This window comes from Loxodonta africana, chromosome 2 (assembly GCF_030014295.1).
Source record: "Loxodonta africana isolate mLoxAfr1 chromosome 2, mLoxAfr1.hap2, whole genome shotgun sequence".
Classification (NCBI taxonomy): domain Eukaryota; kingdom Metazoa; phylum Chordata; class Mammalia; order Proboscidea; family Elephantidae; genus Loxodonta; species Loxodonta africana.
Window position 1 is genome coordinate 148,322,098 of NC_087343.1, and position 24,447 is coordinate 148,346,544.

The following is a 24,447-nucleotide window of genomic DNA, read 5'->3' on the forward strand; positions in this document are numbered from 1 at the left end:
TGCGCATACAAACCAAGCTGACAGTCTTGTTAAAATACAGATTCTGACTCAGTAGGTCTGAGGAGCACTTGGGACTCTGCATTTCCTACAAATTCCCGAGTGGTGTTGATGCTGCTATCCAAGGATCACATTTTGAGTGTCAAAGTTGTAAAAAATCCTTAAAAAACCAAACCCAAAATTCTTTAAATGTGAATATGTTGTTGTTCTTAGGTGCCTTCGAGTCACCTCCAACTCCTGGCAACATTATGTGTGACAGAATGAAACATTGCCTGGTCTTACACCATCTTCATGATTGTTGGTATGCACGAGTCCACTGTTGTGTATTTTTAGTGCCTTCCAACCCAAGGGAGCTCATCTTCCAGCACTATATCAGACAATATTCTATTGTGATCCATACTGTTATTATTGGCTGATTTTTAGAAGTAGCTCACAAGGGCTTTCTTCCTAGTCTGTTTTAGTCTGGGAGTGCCCCAGAAACCTGTCCACCATAGGTGGCCTCACTGGCATTGATAAAGCAATGGCATAGCTTCCATCATTATAGCAACAAGCAAGCCACCAAAGTAGAACAAACTGATAGATGGGAGGTAGAAATGTGACTATAATAACCCCTTAATTGTAGTAAGTTAGGATGTTTCTTCAATTTTTTTTTCAATGGAGGCAACAGCTGCTGCATACGAAGTATTGATCTAAGTGCTGTGTGTTAGACAAGGAAGATGGCAGAGTAAAAAAAATTCTAAGACTTTGATTCACATACTCATTTAATTTGGATAACTCATGCCAAAACCACCCTTCTTCCTCCCTAGTGACTCTGTAGGACAGAGTATAACTGCCCCATAGAGCTTCCAACAGCTCCTGGTAGATTCAAACTGCCAGCCTTTTGGTTAGCAGTCATAACACTTAACCACTACGCCACCAGGGTTTCCTGGCAAGTTTTACGGAACTGAATTAAGAGCTCCCTAATTAGTTAAAAAAAAAAAAAAATTAGTTACACGGTAGCAAATTAAAAAGGCTCAGCACCCTCCAGAAATTATTTTGACCGTGTCAGCTATATCTACTGATGCCTGATCACCAAGAAACTTGAGGAGGGTGGGAGAAAAGAGATGGTCAGGCTGCCAATGCCAGTGTTCCCACCGACATTCCCAGAACCACTTTCTTTCTTGGGTTCCTTTGTGAGGAACTTGTTGGAACTACTAATTCATCGTAATGTTTAAGCCATGTTTTAGTGCACTACAGGGTTATTTTCAAAAATTAAACTGTATTTTGATGATCTTATATGCTCCACAGATTGTGAATGTACTCATTTTTATAAAATGCCTGAAAAAAGTCTAGTAATTATTGTTCTAAACAAGCCTTTCTTTCTCCTTTTAAATTAATATGGAAAGAAAGAAAAAAATCCTCCCTAAATGAAAGGTCTTTAGTATGCTGCGTTTCCCCCAGTTGGCTCCGGGTCATTGGGGGATGGAGGATCCCTGCTCCTTCCTTTCTCCAGCAGCATCACCCCTGGCCCTTGTCCTGTGGAACAAAACACCCCAAAGAAGCAGCAGCCTCTGGTGGGGAACGTGTTTATATCCACAGCGTTCTGTATTTTAGAGTTTTGGAGAGGAGGCTGGGTGATGGGGCAGAGCAGTGGAATTTTTTCACATCTAAACAGTAAATGAAGTATTACTGTAATCGCTTCACTGAGCTCACGGAAAAACTCAAGTCACTGAATGTTAGCTTTACGGATGAAGCAAGTGAGGTCCAGCAAGATTATCTGACTTGCCCCAAAGCCACTAAATCTTGCTAGAGGAAGAGCTAGAGGCTGGGGCACCTCCCAGCCTCTCATGCACAAAGGCCATCTTTCCTAGAAATTGTGATGCAGCCAAATGCTTCCCTAGGATTCAGTCTCAGTGTGAATCTCTTTGGATGCTTCCCAATACCCTATACCAAGCCGTCAGTTGAAATGTATAACTTATTTTCTTTCAATCAATTAAATGAACATTTCAGTTAATTACTTCTCTAGGTGCTGAACTTTATTTTTTCAGTGACCTCTAATATATATAGAACAATTACTGGGGAAAGGTAATAATAATAATAACTCACATTTACTTGAGTTATGTCATATAATCTACCCTACAGTCCTATAAAGTCAGTTTTATCATCTCAATGTTATAAATGCAGCAGTTGAGACTCAGAGAGGTAGAACAACTTGTCCAAGGCCACACAACGAATAAGTAGCAGACTTGAACCCAGGTTACCTGCCTCTAGAGCCTACACTCAACAACTCTGCCATAGCAATACCATTGCTCAGGCAAGGCTGGCATTTACTTGGTGGATCTTAGCTAGGGGGCACAAGCTACAAATCTAGACCATCAAGCAAAATTGTCAAGGGTGCTTCATCCATCTTATCACATACCTTCCCAGGAAGTTTCTTTCCTTAGTCAAGAGCACCCCAATTTTATAAGTGGGTTATTTTCACAGCAGCTCATACTCTGCAATCAACCCATTGGGATCTGTGTGCTCTGGACCTCAAGCCGGCCAGCCCAGTCTTCCCAACTCGTGACTTAGGGACTGTCTTAGTCATCTAGTGCTGCTTTAACAAACAGAAGTTTATTCTCTCACAGTCCAGTAGGCTTGAAGTCCAAATTCAGGCATCAGCTCCAGGGGAAGGCTTTCTCTGTCAGTTCTGGAGGAAGGTCCTTGTCATCAATCTTCCCCTGGACTAGGAGCTTTTCTGTGCAGGAACCCCAGGTCCAAAGGACTCACTCTGCTGTCTTGGTGATATGAGGTCCCTGTCTCTCTGCTTGCTTCCCTCTTTTACATCTCAAAAGAGATTGGCTTAAGACACTGTCTAATCTTGTAGGTCTCATCAATATAACTGCCACTAATCCATCTTATTAACATCATAGTGATAGGATTTATAACACGTAAGAAAATCTCATCAAATGATAAAATGGTGGACAAGCACATAGTACTGGGAATCAACGCCTAACCAAGTTGACACATATTTTGGGGGAACACAATTCAATCCATGACAGGGACCATACATCTGTACTCACTGAAGGGGTCATTGCCCTGACACCTCTTTTTGCCTGACCACTAACCAAGTAGAAATGCAGCAGACAGGAGTGTGTGTGTGTATGTGTGTGTAAATCACTAGTTCTTCCTACTCTGTTCCCTGGATTTTCTCCCTTGAGGCTCCAGAAAAAAAAATAAAAGGATAATAAATACCACAATGAGAAAAATGATTCATAGGCAAAGTGAAACCAAATCCCAGGAGCCCAAACTCAGAGCATAAGCAGCATTCTCTCCCTCAAAATTTGTTTTGGAGAGAAAGTCTGCTTAATCCAGACTAAAGTATGTGTTTGGCAATCCTCACTAGTGAGCAGTTTGGACCCCAACTTGTCGCAGAGAGTACAGGAGTCATTTCTTTCAAAGTAGTGGAAGCCCCCAGCACTGAGGCTGACCCCCACAATCTAGGGTAGCAAGTTTGCATCGGGGAAGGATATGGCTTTCCCCAAGGTTAGAGTGTAGAGCATCCCCTAGTCTTTGTTGCAGAAGATAAAGGCTTGGGTTAGAATGTTCCAGGAAACTTTCTATAACCTAGTAATCTTTGGTTTCCTGACTGCCAACGGACCATTAGAAACCACTCATTGGTATGATCCAGCTTGAACTCTCTGCCCTACCTGGCAATGATGGTGGCTATCTTTGAAATGTTCTCCTGTGGCCTCTCTGGATCTCTCTGGGCCTCTCTGTCCGTTCAGACTTCCTTCTCTGTCTGCTCCTCAGCCTCTCTAGTTTGGTTCTCCCCAGGGCTCTGCCCTGCCATCCTTTCTCCTCTTCCTCCTCATCTCTTCCAACACATGCTCCCTAAGGGAGCTCATCCAGTCCCTGGACTCAGCCATGACATGCATGCTGTTAGCTCCCATTGAATCGAGTGTGACTCGTGGTGACCCTATGTATGCATAGTAGAATTGCTTCATAGGATTTTCAAGGCTGTGACCTTTTGCAAGCAAATCACCAGGCCTGTTCCCCAAGGCACTTCTGGATGGGTTCAAACCGCCAACCTAGTAGTACAGTGCTTGACCATTTACACCACCCAGGGACTCCTGTACACTACAAAAAGAAAAAAACAAACAAACCCGTTGCCCTCCAGTGGATTCCAACTCATAGTGACCCTATAGGACAGAGTAGAACTGCCCCACAGAGTTTCCAAGGAGCGCCTGGTGGATTCAAACCACTGACCTTTTGGTTAGCAGCCACAGCACTAAACCACTATGCCACCAGGGTTTCCTGTACACTACACACAAAAAAAACTGTACACTAGTGATTCTCAAATCTGCATCTCCAGCCCTCACACTTCTTTTGAACTCCAGACCTTGAGTGCAGCTCCCTCCTGGACATCTTTACCCTGGAAATGCAGGTGGCACAATGTGAATACAATTGAAGTGTCCTCACGCACCCAAATGTGCACCTTCACCTGTATGCCCCGTCCGTGCATCCAGTCATCCCAGCTGCATGCCTCGCAGTTGTATCTGCCTCCTCCCTTTCCCTTATCCTCCATAACCAAGCACTTCCCATGTCTTATGTCTAGTCAATGCTACCACTAAAATCTCCTTTAGTGAGAAGGAGAAAACCTGTCTCCTCTGCACTCCCCCCACCAGTCTCCCAACTCAGGTCCTCAGTATTCCATCGCTACTCCAGCTCTAAGCTGCTCCATCCATTTCATGCCCCCCTTTGCTTCTGACCTTCCTTCACTCTGTTTCCTCTCTTCCATGGCTCTGCCCTCTTCCTTTTCACCTTCTTTTCATCAGCTTTTTAACATATTCAAGCCTCTCTTGAATATGTTAAGAAGTGTTTAAAGGCAAAGATGTCACCTTGAAAACTAAGGTGTACCCACCCAAACCACGGTGTTTTTAATTGCCTCATATGCATGTGAAAGCTAGATGATGAATAAGGAAGATGGGAGAAGAATTGACACCTTTGAATTGGGGTATTGGTAAAGGATACTGAATACATACCATGGACTGCCAAAAGAACGAACAAATCTGTCTTGGAAGAAGTAAAACCAGAATTTTCCTTAGAAGCAAGGATGGCGAGACTATGTCTCACATGTTTTGGACATGTTATCAGGAGGGATCAGCCTCTGGAGAAGGAAGACATCATGCTTGGTAAAGTAGAGAGTTAGTGAAAAAGAGGAAGACCCTCAATGAGATGGATTGGCACAGTGGCTGTAACAGTGGGTTCAAGCATAACACTGATTGTGAGGGTGCTGCAGGACTGGGCAGTATTTTGTTCTGTTGTACATAGGGTTGCTATGAGTCAGAACTGACTTGATGGCACCTAACAACAACAATGTTGTCTCCATCATCTCATGTCCTCTTCTCCCTCAAGCCACCATCATCTGGCTTCAGCCTCCCCACTGCCCTGAAGCTATTCCCTACAGCCAAGTCCCCAGTGATCTCTCTGTTACAGATACAGAAGACACTCTTCAGATCTGTCATGTGTACAGCATTATTCACTGCTAACAGATCCCTCCTTCTAGGACTCTCCTCCCTCCATGACAGCTCCTCACTCCAAATTGATTTCCTCCTACTGACCCTCAACCCTCCTTTGCTCTCATCCCTCCTGTTCATCTTCTGCCATCATCCCACCTCTTGCTCCATCTGCCCTCACTGGGGACTCACCCACTCTCACAGCTTCAGCTTCCTACAGGCCACAGATGACTCCCAGGTCTGAATCTCCATCCTAGCTCCCTCACTTGAGATTCAGATCTTTCGAGCCAGCTGCCCACAGGACACTCCGCCTGGATGAACCACAAGCACCTCAAACTCAGTGTGTCGAAAATCACGCACCCTTTCCCAACAAACCTACACCTCTTTCCACATCCCTAGTTCTAAAAACGGCTCCTCCGTCCACCAAGATGCCCATGCCTGAAACACCTTAATTGTCCTTGACTCCTCTTTCACTACTACTCCCTATATACCAAACCAACCAAACCCACTGCCATTGAGTCGATTCCGACTCATAGCGACCCTATAGGACAGACTAGAGCTGCCCCATAGAGTTTCCAAGGAGTGCCTGGTGGATTCAAACTGCCGACCTCTTGGTTAGCAGCTGTAGCACTTAACCACTATGCCACCAGGGTATCCACTCCCTATATACAATCTCCAAATTTGGCTGAGTCTGCTATCTTTCAGACGGCCCTTGAATTCGCCCGCCTCTCTCCATCCCCCCTCCTCTGCCATAGTTCAAGCCTTCCATCACCTACCCACTCATGGTGGCCTGATCTTCCTGCCTGAGTCTTGCCTTATTTTATCTGATTCACTCACAGCCTATGCATGACACTGATCATGTCACTTGCCTGCTTCCCTATCACCTTCAGGACTCTTAGCCTGGCACCTGGGTCTGGGTCCTCCCCCCCTCCCTTTGATCCCACCTTCCTACACTTTTGCCAACTGAATAACCTGACTTCCTGAATGCATGCCTTATTTTGCTGACCTAACTCCTTCTCATACTTCAAGCCTAAGAGCAGACGTCACCGCCTGTCAGGGTCAGGTGCCTCCCCTCGGTTTCAAAGCTCCCCAGCCTGCCCCTCTCCATGGCACTTTTTTGGGGGGGGATGCGGATCCCCCCACCACCACCGTGAGTTTTTTTCAGAAGGGGCCTGGGTCTCATTTATGTTTGTCTTTTCAGAGGTAGCAGAGCAGCTAACCGGAGGGTGATTTATAACCGCTTGGGTGAGTACTTACCTTTCAACCGTGTGATGATTTGTTTACTTACTCTGAGCTCCTCCAGGGCAGAAACTTGTCTTTTCAATCTCTAAGCAGCATTTATCTGGCATGTTGTGCTCCCAAGATGTATATTGAAAGCGATAATGTGTGAATACCAAGGTGATGCACCCCACCCTTCCAGAACGTTTCCAAGAGTAATTTGGAAGCCTAACAAAACCTGCCCCTCATTTCTGGCTTCTGCCAATCTTAAGATGTACTCTGTCTCTCTTTCAATTAGCAAGACGGGACATGGAGAGGGCTTCTGGAATGGGAATTAGTATTCTCGGGATCAGAATGGGCCCCCTTCCCTCACTCCTTACGGCCTCAGATCAGTGCAGGGTCTTTGGGCTCAGGGCGGTGCAGGACCCGGGGAGGGTGTTAAGTTTGAGAGGAGCTTCAGAGACAACTGCTCCTCACTCACAGACCACTCCCTTTTGAAGAGGAGTCAGCCTCGCCCTTTGAGCCAGGTTGGTGAGGGGAGGGAGGGAGAGAGGACGTGAGCGAGGAGAGTTCAGTGGGGAGTGAGTGAGCCAGGAAGAATGCGAGTGAATGGGTTCAGAGCGGAGCCGGGAGGCCTGTGGGGGTCGGCGAGCGGGGCGGGCCGCACAGGCGCCTCGGGCCGCCCTCCCTCCCCGCGCCAGCGGCCGGCTTCCCCGCCCCTCGCCGCCGCGCCCTCCCGCTCGCCGCTTACTTAACCTGGCGGGGGCGGTGGAGGCGCTCTCACTTCCCCGGAGCCGCCCGCTCACTCGCCCGTAGCTGGTCGGTCAGCGCGCGTCCTCCGACTCCATGGCGCTTCTCGTGCGGCTGCTGCCCCTCGCCCTGGCGCTCGCCCTGGGCCCGGCCGCGAGCCTGGAGGGACCCGCCAAGTCGCCCTACCAGCTGGTGCTGCAGCACAGCCGGCTCCGGGGCCGGCAGCACGGGTAAGCCGATTCTCCCTGCTGGAGTTGGAGAAGGGACGGAAAGCCCTGGGTCCGCGCGGACGCCTGGGGCATCGCCGCGGTCTGGGGGAGCAGGGGACAAAGCCCGAATGAAAAGCAGGCAGCATGGGGGGCTCGGAGAGACCGGCCCTGCAAAAGGTGGAGGGTAGGATAGTGGGTGCCGATAGAGGGAAAGACAGCGGCAGCCGCACAGTAGAGGAAGGGGTTGAGGGAACTGTGTCACGACCCCCCCACTCAAGCAAAGAGAGTGCAATGGGCCAGGCTTTCAACCTCACCTCCCAGCCGACAGGAGGACGGGCGAGTTGGTAGCTCTCAGCCCAGAATCCCCATGGGAAGGTAGCCAGGGCAGAGAGGAAGCCCACCCAGCAGTGCACACATTCGGAACCCTTGAGGTCCTTGTCCAGGGACTCCAGAATGAGAGTAGGAGGAGAACAGGAGGCAGCATACACGGCCCAGACTTCTGGTCACCTGTCCCATGGCCTGAGCCTATCACCTGGCACGAGATGGTGCTCTTGGGCCCAGCAAGGGTAGGTAGGTGCCCTCTCCCCTGCCAGATGTAGAGCAGGGGAATTCACTGGGCCCTCACACATTGTACAGATGGGGAAACCGAGTCCAGAGAGGATACACCACTTTTCTATGGTCCTCCAGTATACACTGGAGCCCGGATTGTCATCTGTCTTAAAGCAATAGCTGGGTTTGTAAATGTGGGACATTATCATTGTAGGTATTCCTGTGAGACAGTGAAGATGTGTTGGCTTTAGGAGGCAAACCCAGGCAGAGGGTCTGACCTGGTGGAGACCCTGGCATAGACCCAGGCAGAGGTGGGCAATATTTCTACATCCAAAGCCAGGCCACACATAGCCAGGCTTTCGTGCGGCTTCCAGCCTACCTGGTTGTACCAACCTTTTTTTTTTTAATAACTGGGAAAAACTATGTGAGTAGAGTCATGCTCAAATGTCTTTGGGACCTGGCATTCAAACCCAGGCCATGACCAGCCCTCCAGTGACCGAGTGGATTTATAGTTGGATCAAAACTCCCTAAGCTGTTGTTAGCTGCCATCAAGTTGGCCCCTGACTCATAGCAGCCCCATGCACAACAGAACGAAATGCCATCCCCATGATTGGTTATCAGTCTGACTGTTGTGATCCATAGGGTTTCCTTCAGTTGACTTTTGGAAGTAGATTGCCAGGCCTTTCTTCCTAGTATGTCTTAGTCTGAAAACTGCTCTGAAACTTGTTCAGGATGATAGCCACACACAAGCCTCCGCTGACAGATGCGTGATGCTGTGCAGAAGGTGCGTTGGTCGGGAATCAACTCAGGTCTCCTTTGTGGAAGGCAAGAATTCTACCACTGAACCCCAAGTGACCTCAAAACTCACTAGAAGGAGGTGACTAGAGATGACTTCATAGGCCCTTATAAAGCCATGGCTCCCTACAGCTAGGAGTGCTCAGAGGGACACTTGTTCACCCTTGTTCACACTAGTTACACTTGTTTCCTCTGCCTGAGGCTTTATGGTCTTACCTAGCCTTTCAGGTTCTCAGGGCTGGCGGCAGGGGCAGGAGGGCTGTCCTGGGAGTAAGTCCAGCCACTCTGCAGAGTGAAATCAAGCCAGGCCATGCCTCAGTCACAACCTGGAAAGAGGAGAATACTGGGGACTATCACGCCGGCTTCTTATCACGCCGGCCTAGGGAAGTGGGAGAATCACATTTGACTTAGGCTGTGTGTATGCTAGAGAGCGAGGGGGATAAGTCAGAAAGGCAAGAGGGATATGAGACTTGAAAGTCAAAATGTGAGTAACTGGCATTTGTACTATCCCTGCCCAGCTCACCTTAGTCCCTCTACCTTCCTTGCCAATGAAGCTTGTCATGTTTGGGTGCCACAGTCTGCCTGAGAGGCATCTATTCCTTCTGTGGCTTAGCTACTAAGTTAAGAGAAGATCCCTCCCACTAAGGATCATCTCTATAGCAAACCTCCTTTCCTTCAGAGTCCAGAAGAGCCACTGGAAAATGAGCCCCCTTTCCTTTTTTAAAAATGCAGACGCTCTTTACTGTGAGTTTCAGATATTAGATCAACTCCCCACCATAGCCCTGCAGGCTAATCCTCTCGATTAGCTTCTCGCGGTGCAGTTTGAAAGGCCTATGGTGATCTGTTATGGGCTCTAAGAAATCACAAGTGGGCCCCCCCCCCAAGAAAAGCCTGGATCCACCGGCAAAGGGACCAGGACAAAACGATTGCAGTTACGGTTGCGTTTACTCCGAGCTGACTGTCCCACAGGGCCGCCTGGCCTCGCACGTGTGGGTGTGGCACCCTGTGCAAAATGGATAACCACGTTCACGGTCCAACACCTCACTCAAATCAAGGACTGGTGGGAAGGAAGGAAAAACCTCCTCGCTATTTTAAGGAAATCAGCGTGCTCCAAGATGTGAAGGAAGAAATGACAATTGTACCTTGTCCTGTGCCAGGCTTTATCACCCAACACCACTTTTGCTTTCATCTTCACAACAACACAGTGCGATCTATTGTCCGTGTTGTCATTTTACAGTCAGAGAAACTGCAGCTTAGTGAGGTAGAGTGACTTAGTCCAGACACAGAGCTGTTGGGAGAAGCGTGACTGTGACTGTGACGTAGTCTCTTGACTCCCGACTGTGTCTGTGTTGCTATAGAAAAGAAAAAAAAGAAAGGAAATACAAAAAAGAGAGAAGTTAAAACCCGATGACGCTTCCAAATACCAGCAACCAAAAGCTGGACAGTTTCCTGAAGCACTTAGTTGTCAAGTCCACATTTACAACGTTGTTAAGCTCGGGGAAGAAGGCCCAGAAATGCTTCCTTGGCTTGCTCATTTCAGTGAGACTTCAGCATAGATTTCCTCTATACACAGCCTATCCTGATGTGAGAGGGAGCAGCCCCCAGCCTCCGCTCCTGTCACAAAGGGCAGCAGCAGTGGAAACTCCTTCTCAAGGGGATGTTGGCGCTGCACCCACAAGAGACTCACTGAAGATTCGCCAGACACCCACGGACAGTTGCAGGGAATTCATTGACAGTAATTGTTTCCTACTCGGTCATATGAAAGAACTTTTGAGGTTGTGTAGCAACGAACAATACCTCAGGTGTGGCATATGGCCAGTAGGGACTCTTCAGAGATTGTTTGACAGCGCTTGTAACCTGTGACTCCTAGGTAGCAAGCAGGGAAGCAAGGTGTTTAGACTCACCGGGGTCTAGGAGATGTGGGCTCTCCTCACCTGGTTTGTGGTTTCTTCTCTGGGCTTATGTTCCCTCACTCTCAGGTTCCTGCATCAACTCACTAGCATTTGCTGTGGCTCCTTAGCCAACTCACCTTTGCTTATTAAACAACAAGTTGGACAAGAGGTGACAGCCGTGTGATAGAAGAGACAGGGCAAAGAAGTAGCAAATCAGAATGACCCCCTAACTCGATAATCTGAATGCATACTTAAGAACAGACCGATTTCCTGCAGCCCATACCGTGGGGGTGGTAGGTGTAGCTCTCCGTGCAGTATCAGTGTCTTCCTGAAAAACACTGTGCACATCAAATGATGTCGATTGATAACATTTTTAAAGTACAGGAGAAACTTGGTATTAAAGAAACGCTCTGTATTTTGGATCACAGCTGAAGCTCTCCCAGCACAGAGGTTTTGTGAAAGCCCTCAGCTCCTTTTGCCTTCCTCTGACTTGTGTGTGATTCAGCCAGATGAACTGCCTGCCCCAGGCTCAGCATGACCTCCCTCCGCCCCGTTGTCACCACACAGCCACAGCAGCCTCCTTTCACCAGGGTCTCCTGACGAAGGTCCCGCCAGCACTAGGCCCGAGCATGGCTCAGGTCAGGATTCTGCACAGCAGAACAAAACACCAGAATCCCATGGCTCTGCGAAAAGAAGCTTCCAGCAGAACCCCAGGGCATGGACACTCAGCTTTCCACAGAGTTACTGAGAGTTCTTCTGAGCTAGATGGCCCTAAAAAACCACACAGTGCTGTCGAGACTCTTTCGTTAGCACCGTAGCACTTAACCACTACTCCACCAGGGTTTCCTGGTCCTGGGAACAGTATTTTCCATAAGTCTATTCCAGGCTCCTTCTCTGCCCTGACCTAGTGCTCGGATTCATATAGAACCTAAAAGAAAGAACAAGGCAGAGCACCTGTAATCAAGGTTCTTTGAGGGTAATGAGGAGAGAGAACATACTTGCCTATAAATGTTGTAGGTTTCAAAGCTGTGTTTGGTAGCCAGCATCAAACAAAGGGTATGGCAGCTGTATCCCAGATGAGAAGAAGGAAGGAAGAGTGTCACCTAGGGCAGTGGAGGAATACTTCGTGAGGAAGTGAGACTCCCCCGGGTGCCTGAGTAATGAATGACAGAGTTAAATGGGAGCATGTCGCCTGCAGTGGTCCTAATAACCACAGGCCATGCACTCTAGTTTCCAGCATGGACATTCCCAATAGGTTGTCGTTGGGGGCCAGGCAGCTGGCCTGGGGACGCAGAGTATGTTTCTATATGGAGCGGCCTGGGAGGGTCGCTATGAGTTGGAATCAACTTGACAGCAACTGGTTTGGTTTTTGATTGGGAGGTATTAGGGCCTGACCTCGGCCTCACCCACAGGACAGTGGGACCAGCTATGTGCACTGGAAGGCCAGGTTAGAGCCTGTAGAAATTTTGGCTGGGTGTGGAATGGGGTACAGAGAAAGTCTGGGGACTTCTCTCATAGCTGTTTTGCTTGGGAAATATACGACTTTTACTTTTTTCGTTTTCACAATCTGTAACATGCAATCTAAAATTTTTAAGATGCTTTTATTTATACTTATCAATTGCCCATGTCAAATAATACTTATATGAAATTATATCCGATGTGCAAGATATACTTTGTCAATTTTCAATTTGGAAGGGCTGATGGAAATGTAGGTGAAGGGGGCCAAAGTCAACCCCCAAGCCATTTCCTGATGACCACCACTGAAATGGTTGTATCTCCTCCATCATAGAAGTTCTAATGTCCCAGGGTGGACGGGGGGCAGGGTACTGTGGTGGGAAAAACGTCACAGTGTGGTAGGTGCACTGACCATCTTGCTGATGCTGTGGCTTCTATTTTCAGCCCCAATGTGTGTGCTGTGCAGAAGCTCATTGGCACCAACAAGAAGTACTTCACCAACTGCAAACAGTGGTACCAGCGGAAAATCTGTGGCAAATCAACGTGAGTATCTAACCACTCCAGACTACCAACCACCAAGGAGGCTGTGCTGTGTGCATGCCAGCTGCAGTGCCCTTGGCCTAGGCCAGTCTTCTAAAACGTCAGGCTGCCCAGAGAACCATGAAGACATGCGTGCAGACATGTCAGGGCACTTGGGAGTGGCATTTTTAGTAAACTGGCCAATTTTGTTTTGCATTTTTAACAGGCTGACAAGACTTAGATCTATTTTTCAGGTTTGGTTTGGTATTTCACAAAGCATGAAATGTATGTGTGTGCATGCGTGCACATGCACCCTTCCATCCTCATTAAGTGATACAGATATTCAGTAGAGAAGCCACTAGCGTGTGACTCAGGGAAAGAAAGCGCGTTGTTGAACTTAAACTAAAAAACATCACCCCTACTATGTAGTACTAAGGTAGACAAACTGAAAAGACTTAGAAATACACGTATTATGAGAGAGTATAACATATTAAGAACATAGACTCAAGCTTCCTATTAAGACCCTATCACTGCCACTTAACTGGGCAAGTTGCTTCATCTTTCGATCCTCAGTTGCCTCATCTGTAAAATGGGAATAAATGTAGGACCTATCTTATGTGGCTGTTGTTAAGTACTGAATGGGAAAAAAAATGCATGTAAGAGGCTGCATACAGTGCCCGGCACGTAGTAAGTGCCCAGTAAATGCTAGCTGCTAGGTCACTAAGAGTCTAAATTGACTCGATGGCACCTAACAACAGCAACAACACTATTATTACCCCAGGATTTGCAGATCTAGTCTGTACCAACAGAATTGAGAGTGCCAATAGGGCGTGGACTAGTACGGTTACAGTAGGTCTTAATACCTCGGTCAGCATGGAGGGAGAGAACATTCACTGCCAGGTTGCCTGGTGGAAACAGGGTAGCGTGCATGCTCTAACAGAAACTTTTAGAATTCTGGGGAAACCTAATCTGTTTTGGCGCCAACCGTCAACAGATTTCAAAGCTGGCTCTCTCCTGCTGACAGGAAGATGAGTTGCAGGAAACCTCTTGAGTCACTTGTGAGGTCTGATCTTCCTCTTGTCTACAAATGATGAGGATTAAGAGACTCTAAGCCACTGCGTTGAACCCTTTTCAGTGCTGGAGATTTTCAAATTTATTGCTTGTATCGTTGCCTTTAAGTGGACATCTCTAGCTTAATAACCAGCTAAAGGAAGGAAAAACACTCTTTCCTTCAAACACACTTGGAAATAAATATCCCAATTTATGACCTGGATTTTGTTAGGTAACTATCAATTCTAGCATACATCAAGGGAAATTAGGAGACATGGCAGAGCTGGGAAAGCCCAGAAGAGTCCTAGGAGCCTGCCTAGGGCAGGTCCATGACAGCTGGCTCCCTGCCTAGTTGAGAGTCCAGCCTCTAAGCTAAGAGTTGAGTGAGCTAGGAGGACGGATCACCCAGGTTCCGTGAACAAACACTGGCAGCCATTCCTGCTGCTTTGGACAAATAGAGAGGAAGCAAATTTTATACCACACATCCTACTCTGGTGCCCAAATTAAAAAAAAAAGAATACCTTGCGTAAGGTTTGCCTTTTTCCCACGTACATGTATTATCTACTGAACTGAACAGCTAATTAGTTATTCAATTAAACACAAAGCCAGGCCCCACATAATTGCCTCTTGAAAGGTGGCCAAAGTGTTGGTGCCAAGGAAACAGCTCTTCTACATCTCATAGCCTTAGGTTTCAAGAAGCTCCTGCCTTTTTGTTAGTTCAGGTTTCTGTGAAATGGGACCCACTGGAATGGCAGGCTGGCAACGGGGTGACACCTGCCATCCTATTTCAGGACACTTCTTATTTTGAAGCATTTCCCTGATGAGTTAACAGTAGCTTGATAACATTCCCCAGATGTTGCCAGGCTGACACTGTTATAGATGATGAGTTGCCTTGGTTTATTGGCTCTTGTCACCTACATTTGTTTCCATCTGTGTGCCAGGACAAGGCACAAGCAACACAGCCGTGTGTTGGCAAAATAGTTCTTGCTGACCAAGCCTTCCCCTCTGGGGCAGGTTTGGCTCTGAGAGTGTGGTGGTGTGATGGGGCAGAGCCTTGCACCAGTGAGCATAGGGGAGCCCAGGTGCTGGGAAAAGAGAGAAATAGAGGGATAAAGTGTGGGTGGGGAAAGTGAGGTTTAGAGAGGAGACAAGCCAAGCCCAGTGCCCAGTCCCAGCTGCTGACCTGATCTTACAAAGCCAGAAGGAGATATTCACATTCAACGCTTGAATGTTGTTTTAGGCAGCTTTAAAAAGAGGAAGTAAGGATAGGAAAACATGAGCGGATATAAAACTTCATGATCCAGGACAAGAGAGGCCCTTCCTGGAACATCACGTGCAGCATCAGGAAGGTGGAACTGACTTGGAAAGGATCCAGAGAACTCAGATAGGGAAAGAGGAAGAAGCCGAGCTCATCTCTAGTATCCCAGAGCGAGATTAGCAAGAGCAGCCTTGCAGTTCACTTGTGCACCCAAGATGGGGACCTCTGAGGAGCTGCCACCTGACCACCACATGGCCAGAATTAAGTGCCATCCATGGTGGTCAGGAAAGGAAGGGGAGAGGGCTGTGCTGGCTAGAGCTGACATCATCCTTGTGAAAGTGGGTACTTGGATGCATTTATTTGGGTGAGGAACAGACTGGGAAATGGGAGCATGATGGTAGCGGGAACAAAGAGGATCATCGGAGCATTGGGCCAACATAGACTATAAGAATTTTCTTAGCAAGACCCCAGGGAAGAGGCTGCGGCAAAGGTGTGTGTTGGGATGAAAGGGAGCAAAGTGTCAAGGGGTAGAGGTAAAGCATAAGTCATCAAGGGACCCAAGACCAGAGGAGAATTTGAACTTGAAAACAAAGGACACTAACTACAGGGAGTGAAGACTTGACAGTGTTAGGTCACACAGAGACACAGGGACAGGCCAGGTGAGGCAGGAGCCTGGAGCCACTTGTCTGCTGCTGTGAGGCCCTGGACTCTACCTCCACGGAGAGAAGAGGACTGACCATGCTCGGCAGTCATGTCATCAGGTGATGCTATGCTGTTAGCCCTGGATCTTCAGACAATAACTTCAATGCATTTCCACAAAAGAGAAGAACCTGAGTCTTTGGTGTTATTTGTCAAGCCCAACATATGGATTTTGTTACAGACAATGGTTATCAATGGGCCTCTATTTAGTGACTCGAGTGAATTTTATTACTTGGAAAGTTACTTTAGCTTTTATTTCAGATCTTAAAAAGCACCAGAGTGATGCACTGGCTGATCAAACAAAGGGGACTGGCTGGAGGTGGCATCCCATTCTGTGATTTCAGGCCCCAGTCTGATTAGTAACCATGAATTTTTCACATGCAGGAACTTGAGCGATGGTGCAGGAAATTGTGATCAGGGCATCTTGCTGCCCTTCGCCAGGCTACCTTTGTGTGAGCCCTGTTGAAAGGGAGGCTATTTAATGGCCACGTTGGAGCTGACATCATGGGGTTGTAATAGTCCACAGCAGAAGCTCAGACATCATAAACGTGGCACAGGGAAAGCCAGTGTAGCAGCTAACGGGGGGGCCAGTGTCCATTTCAAAAGTCTTGAAATTATTTCATGAGTAACACATTTCGCAAGGGCAATACCAGTTCCCTGGAGCCAAGATGCACTGGCAGAACACTTCCATTTCTCTGGTAGCAACATTGCTTTGCCCAAGGGCTGATGTATTAGTACTTCTTCAGTGCTGAGTTAAAGTTTGGAGATTTAACTTTGACCAAAGCCAGCTGGTGCAGAGCCACGTGTTTCCATCACCTGGCAGGGCTACTTCCAGTAGATCTCATTCTGAGCAGGGCGCCCAGAAACATAGGAAGTAAAGCTGAACAAAACAGAGCCCTCCTTTTCCTCCCTTCCATATATCCCACAACTCTGGTTCAAGGCAGAAACAGAAGAGGCAAGTGAGAAGTCACCCAAGAAAGCCAGCCATCCCCAAGCCCCTCACCAGCACCTCCTTCCCTGTTTCATACCCCTTGGTAGCCAACTGGGACCCTGTTGATACTCTGCTCCAAGATAACAGATTTGACACTTAGGCAGTGCTTCCTGAAGGTTCTGTCCCATTCTCATAAACTCCGAAGAGGCTACTTAGCTGACATGGAATTTTGTTCTGTTGAGTACTTATAAGTATATACATGAACCTTTGTACTGTCTGGGGTAAGTCTCTATGGTGGGCTGAATAATGGCATCCAAAGATGTCTACATCTAATCCGTAGAACAATGTTCCGCTGCTATTCATAAGGTTTTCACTGGCTAATGCTTTTCAGAAGTAGACTGCCGGGTCCTTCTTCCTAGCCTGTCTTAGTCTGGAAGATTAGTCCCTGGAAAAGGACATCATGCTTGGCAGAGTACAGGGTCAGTGGAAAAGAGGAAGACCCTCAAAGAGATGGATTGACCCAGTGGCTGCAACAATGAGCTCAAGCATAACGACGATTGTAAGGGTGGCGTAGGACTGGGCAGTGCTTCGTTCTGTTGTGCATGGGGTCGCTATGAGTCAGAACCGACTCGACGGCAGCTAAGAACAACAACAACACAATCCCTAGAACCTGTGGATCTCTTACCTTACATAACAACATGGACTTTGCAGATGTGATTAAGTTATAGATACTGAGATGGGAGATGATCCTGGATTATCCAGGTGCAGTCGATGTAATCATAAGGGCCTTATGAGAGGGTCAAAGTGAGAAAAGCTGAAGTTGGCATGATACACCACAAGCCAAGGAATGGAGGCTGCCTCTAGAAGGTGGAAAAGGAGAGGAATGGATTCTTCCCTCTAGGGAAGGCTCTAGCCTGTAGAAGGAATGCAGCCTCTGATTTTAGCTCCATAAGACTGATTTCAGATTTTTGACCTCCAGAACTATTAGATATTTTGTTGTTTTAAACCACTAAATTTGTGGTAATTTGTTACAGCAGCAGTGGAAAACTGATACAGGCCCTAACTATTGAATATTGTGGGGAATTTATTTATTGCAATGTGATTTGACCTGTGGTCTCATGCAAGATACTGCTTTCAATGAAGTTATTAACCTAATTTCTATTTTATGGTACATTCTTGGAGTCCTGTTAGAAGAAGCTCAACACTTGAGCACTTAGTGCTTCTTATATGGTAGCTCACTCAATTCTCACAATCACACTGTGAGATCAGTAGATTATACTCTGTTTACAGATGGGGAGACCGAGAGGCTCAGAGAGGCTAAGTGAATTGCTCAAAGTCATCCAGCCGGTAAGTGGGGAAGGTCTGCCCACTCTATTATATTGTCCCCAGGAAGAATCAAGCCTAACAGCTTATGTCAGTGACAGGGGGATATCCTTACATGCCTTAAGTGAACAGCCCTTTAGGACCTGGGTGATCTGTAGATCTCTGTCTGTAGTCCCAAAACCTGTGGCCCTGGGTCCCAAAGATAAGACCTCCTCAGAGTCAGCAGAAACTCCTTGGCCCAGAGTTACCAGCCTTCCCCTCACCCCCAGTCTGGTGGTCATTCAGATCCCCTGCTGCAATAAGGTCTCCCAAATCCCCTAGCCAGATGGAGGGAGTGGGAACTAGAAAGACACACTCAGCAACCAGGAGCCCCTAACATGCCCTCACACACTTCATACAAACAGATTGCCATACCAACTTAAGGACATTTTCTAAAGACACACTCCTCGTCACTAAACAAACTCCAGATCCTGGTGAATGGAGTAGTAGTTGGGACCTTTGATGGTGGACAGAAGGTTAAAGCAAGCCCTGATTTTCCAGCTAGAGACCTTGAAGAACGTGAGCTGCTATATTTCCAAGGCCAGGGGTGCAGACAATGAACCACTCGAGCAAGGCAGCCCCTGGGGCAGGTCAGATGTCTAGACCATAGTGGTCTGTGTTTGCCCTGGGATTCCTCTTGGAAACCATGACACACTGAATCGTTTACCTTCTGACACAGGAGACTGGCTCTCAGTCCCTGTTCCTTGCCCCACCTACTTCCCAGAGTCTAGTTAATCCCCAAGCATTTACAGTCAGAACCGAGGGCTAAAACCATGAAGTGCATCTGGGAAAGAATGATTGTTTTAACTTATCATATTAACTTCTTGGAAAATTACTTGAGGAAGTGAAATACGAATACTTCTCTCTTTACCAAATCATGAGCAAAAAAGTTAGAAAAGAATGGAGGAGAGTTCCCAAACCAGCTGTATTTTTAGACCTTTTTAGACCTTTGCCCCCTCCTTTAAATGCCCTTTAAATGGTTCTTCTGACCTGGGAAGCTGTAAGAAGATCATCATTATTTCATTGCACTAGTAGGGATGCTTTTTCTGACCTGAGGTTTTTATTTATTGGGCTGAGTCTGGCCAAGGAGAAGCCTTTAATCAGAACAGCTTTTGCCGATGAGATTAAATTGAGAGACTCTGACCAGGGAAGCTTGAAACTGGTGGGACTCAGATGGCGGGTCTCCATGGTTTCCATCCTTCCCTCATTCATCCTAGAGATGACATCAGACCCATGACCCTGTGATTATCTCCCAGCCCCTCTCTCCTCAGCAACTGTGTTCTCCCTAGGGTTCAGAACCCAAGTAGAGTGGCACACTGGGCTGAAAACAGGGAGGGCTGGGGCAGGCCTCTGCTTCTCTGGGGCCACGCAGACCTGTTTGAAAAGGGCTGGTCTTGTTGGGACAGTTGAGAGCAGCTCAGCCACCAGCTGCTGATCCGTCTCAGCCCAAAAGCCTGGCTCACACCTGTGTACTTAGAGTCTCACAGATTCCAGGCTGTGGGCAGCAGGACAGAGGATTGCGAGAAAGAGGATTGCGAGAAAGCTTCCTGGCAGTTGTTAACTATGAAAAAGCCTTTGGCTGTGGGTGGCTTTGCTGCATCTGGGACTGAGCCTCTGCTGGGTTAGTGTGTGGAATAAGCATCTACATGTGAGCAAAGGGAGTAGTCCAGCAGCTGTGGGACTCAGTGCAGAGCCTCACGTGGAAGCGTGGTGAGTTCTAACAAGGGTTAGCCCCCGTCACCTTGTAGAGACCACATGTGTCCTCTAGAGGTCAAACTTTCCAAATCTGTCCACTTTCCCCCCAAATATTTGCATTGTCAAGAGCAATGGAAACAGAATTGGACTTGAAATGTGAGGCAAGTCCTAGGTCCACTTTCCCCCCAAATATTTGCATTGTCAGGAGCAATGGAAACAGAATTGGACTTGATGAAATGTGAGGCCAGTGGTAGGCCTGCCCTACCCAGCTGTGATCTTAAGAAACCTCTTCCCCCTCAGAGCCCTTGCAGCTTTCTGATCTATCCTAAATATCCTTGTCCATGCTAAGACTTTTCTGCTTACATGTATCTCTTCCTTCCCAGCCGCTCAGACCTCCCTTTCCCTTGGTGTCATTTCTCCTCTCTGCCCACCAGTAAGTTCACAGAAGAGGAGCTGGTTTTCTTTTGTCCTGAAGTACTTGTGAGGCCAACTGAACTGTTCAGCTCTTTGATTGCTTTTTGGGGGAATGGAAGAAAGAAGCTGGCAGCACAGAAGAAGAGTCGTGGCCAGCTTGGCTGGATTCTCCCAACCATGGTGTGTGTAGCACCCATGTGCACAGGGTCCCCAAGAGACACAGAGGACTATGAGAGCAAGACCTGTCCTCCAGCTACGCTTCTCCAAACCATGGAATTCCACACAGGCACTTTTGGAAACTAATGTTTGGTGGCTTGACCTAATCCCACCTCTCCAGGGAAGGCCTGGGATACCCTGCATAGGTGTCCCCCGGTCCTATGGATTCAAGGCTTGGAACTCTCCCTAGGTTTAGCTAGCAGAAGCTGGCAGTCACTGTCTTCCCAACTGCCTACAACTGTCCCATTGGGTGCTGGGATGAGTCATCTAGGGGAAATGTGGCACTGTGACAGTGAATATTTTTCTATCCATTGGCCAGAATCATGAAATATGAGACTGAAAGGAACTTAGAGATCATCTAGTTTAATTAACTTAACGCATTTTATAGATCAGGAAACTGAGACCCAGAGAAATGGACTTTCAAGGTCACCCTGCTAGTTACTGATTGCTCACAAGTCAAGTCTTCTGATTCTAGTACTGATTTTATTACACCACATTGCTTTTGAAAAGTTGTGTTACCAATCAAATCATACTTCAGTTCCAGATGACTTTAGTCTGCAAAGATGAAACTATGAATCGGCCAAGGTCAGTCCTGAGGCCATCAGCTTGTTTAACCGTTATAAATACAGAAATGAAAGATTAGAAAGGGTCAGGACAGTAGGAGGCCTGGGGAAGGCCAAGAAGGAGAAGAGGGTGGAGGGAGCAGGGAGAGAAGGAGGTACATAGCCTGTCACTCCTCAGTCATTTCTTAAGGGTCATTTCTGGCAAAGTGACACCAGCAGTTCCCTGGTAGCCTGAGGATACCAGCGAATCTGTCTTGGAAACAGCCCTCTGGATAGCAGGTGAGCCAGGCTTTTATTCACATGACTGACTAAGGCTTCCCTAAGACAACTCCAAATGAATTAACTAGAGCAAAATGTCCTGGGCACACTGAAGGTACCCGCCAGCTCTCCAAAACCCATATTTCTTGCCTGCCAACCCTCTGGTGGTGTCATTAGGCACCATGTGAGAGTTCCACAGTGAGGAGTTCCGTGGTAAAACCTTCTGCAGTCCGTGTCTGATTTCTCTCCTGTCCCAATGTACGTGTCCCTGTGTTAGAAAGGAAGGAGAAGGACACAGCTGTCCACATCTGTTTCCAGGGCTGCCAAGGAGAGGCTGTGCTCATGCTATGTGTACAGGAGTGGCCTTAGGTAGATTTTGGTGTTCGATTTTAAGCAAGCCTTTCTTAAACCAGTTGCTGTCGGGTTGACTGCAACTCATGGCGACCCCGTGTGTGTCAGAGTGGAACTGTGCTCCATAGCATTTTCAGTGACTGATTTTTTGGAAGAAGATCTTTTGAGGTGCCTCTGGGTAGACTCAAACCTCTAGCCTTTAGGTTAGCAACTGAGCACATTAACTGTTTGCACTACCCACCCATTGACTGTAGGTTTTTAGAACACGTGTCAGTTTCGGGGCTCCCCCAAGAGCACTAGGTTAGCTGAGGCTCCGTGTTTCAGACCTCTAGATGGTAGATAATTCTTCATAGTAAATGTTCCGTGATGGACAGTCCGAGTTAGGAAAGGAAAAGTTTTCAGTCTCCCTGATCAAATGTTTTCAAAGTTTAAAATTGTATAGTCAGTATTGTTTCCATCCAAATGCGAAGATCTTGCAAACTGGCAATATTGATGGCTTCCTAGAAGGACAACGGGATAGTTGAAGATGAGGTGGGTGGGGAACTTTTTGCTATATGGTCGTCCACCCTAATCTGTGGAGGATACGTTCCAGGACTCCCAGTAGATGCTGCAACTGTGGGTAGTACCGAAGCCTATATATACTATGTTTCTCGTATACTTACATATCTATGATGAAGTTGAATTTATAAATTAGGCAAAATAAGAATTTCTTTTTCCTTCTTCACAATTTCATAGAAGATTCATTCTTACTATAGGTCTTAACAACCTCAGTATACACAATTTTTTTCCTTTCCCGATTAAGTTGAGAATTTTCACTTTTTTCACTTAAAGGAAGCACTTTACGGCTTCTCTTTGGCATATCTGAATTGCCAGCATCACTACTCTTGCACTTTGGGGCCATTCTTAAGTAAAGTAAGGGTTACTGGAACACAGGCACTGCGATATCACGACTGTCGACCTGATAACCGGGGCACCTACTAAGTGACTAACGGGTGGGTAGCATATACAGCATGGATACACTGGACAAAGGGACACTGGACAAAGGGATGATTCGCGTCCTGGGCGGGATGGAGCAGGACAGCGAGAAATTTCCTTAAGCTACTCAGAACAGCGTGAAATTTAAAACTCGTGAATTGTTTATTTCTAGAATTTTTCATTTAATATTTTCAGACCACAGTTGACTGCCGGTAACTGAAACCGAAGAAAGCAAAACCATGGATAAGGGGGACTACTGTATAATTCTTTATATATTTTTAATTTTGAACCTCATAAATGTTTTTATTCATTAAAAACTTTTTAATTAAAGAAGTACAAAAAATAAAAACAAAATATCTTGATAAGAGGAGCTTGGTTTGATCCCACTTATGTGAAATATTCAGAATAGACAAATGCATGGCGACCAAAGTTTATTAGTGGTTAGCAGGGGTGGGTGGGAGGGGGAGATGGAGTGATACTTCTTAAGGGTGGATGAGTTTATGTTAAGGGTGAATTTGGAAGTAGATAGTGGTGATGGGTGCACAACAGAATGAACGTGATTAATGTCACTGAATTGTACGTGTAAAAATGGTTGAAATGGCAAATGTTTTGTTATATCTATTTCACCACAATAATAAAAAGGTTTTTGTTTGTTTGTTTCAAGTTTTAAAGTTTGATTGTAAAGACGGAGAAAAACTTGATGATTATATATACGCCACCCTTCTTCTTGGTCATTAGATCAGAAAGCTAGAAGGAACCTGACATTTAATGTAATGACCACCTCGTGATACATACATATGTTTTACAGAGAGGAAAAGGGACTGACTGGGGAGTCCCAGGGAGTTAGTGTCAGACTCAGAGCTAGAACTGCTCCAGGCCTCTTTCTGCTCCTGTGCCTCATGAACACTAACCGTTAGGTTTCTCATGACTTAGCATGGAGATAAATATGTTGCTGTGGTCCTCTCGTTCCCAGTTGGTCTGCTCTAGGTGATGGCAACTGCCTGGAACATTCCACAGAGCTGAGGAGGAATGACAAGCTCCTTGCCAATGAAAGGCACTTGTATGACTTCACACATGAGCTCCTGAGAGCAGAATGTCTCACTCACATCCTCTTCCTCAGCCACGGAGCCAATTCTTCCTGGAGAGGGACCTGATGAAATGTGAGGAGGGAGCCTCGCCCTGCCTAATACCCATGTATGTGTGTCTCATTACAGAGTCATCAGCTACGAGTGCTGTCCTGGATATGAAAAGGTCCCAGGAGAGAAGGGCTGCCCAGCAGGTGAATAGCCAGGCCTTGCCTATTGATGTAGAGGGAGTAGAGGAGTGGGAGAGAGGAGCTCCCATGTAAAAGGCAGCAGTCTGAATGGGAGGTCATGGATTGAGGATGTGTTGACATTCTCCCCAAGTGTTCACCAGCCTGTAGGGTTTGTGCAAGGGGAAAGAGAGGTGGAAGCTGGAAACAATTAATTTCTTGCACTTACGCTTCCTGTCCAAACTGACCTCCTATAACAAGCTGGTGAAATAGGCTCTAATTCTGACCTGCCCGTGTTCTTCCCACCAGGCACAGGCTCCCTGGCCTTGTTGTCTCTGGCTGTGAGAGGGTCTAAACAGCAGGGGTGACCTGATGGCTCACCAGTTTCTGACAGCCCTTCTAGAGTGTAGATGACATAGGCTTGATCTCTGGCTGGGGTGAAAACATCAAGCCACCCATCCTCACTCTGTCTAAATTTGGCCCATGGGCGTCCCATGGGAGGACAGCAGCAGGCCAGGTAGGCTGACCAGAGCCAGCAAAGGGCACCCCACGTGCCCATGGT

General features: G+C 47.2%; 1 protein-coding gene across 2 annotated transcripts in view; it reads left to right on the plus strand.

The window, feature by feature from the left end:
- Positions 1–7,510: 7,510 nt before the first annotated feature.
- TGFBI (transforming growth factor beta induced) overlaps positions 7,511–24,447 on the plus strand; it is a 38,721-nt gene continuing 21,784 nt past the window's right edge. The window contains exons 1-3 of one of the 2 annotated variants that reach the window (XM_003404507.4): positions 7,511–7,672; positions 12,787–12,885; positions 23,848–23,912. In XM_003404507.4, the coding sequence (XP_003404555.1) occupies positions 7,539–7,672; positions 12,787–12,885; positions 23,848–23,912 (298 nt within the window). In that variant the 5' untranslated portion in view covers positions 7,511–7,538. Of the gene's footprint in view, positions 7,673–12,786; positions 12,886–18,127; positions 18,147–23,847; positions 23,913–24,447 lie in introns of those variants that run through there. The other variant, XM_064276504.1, reaches the window with a different exon arrangement.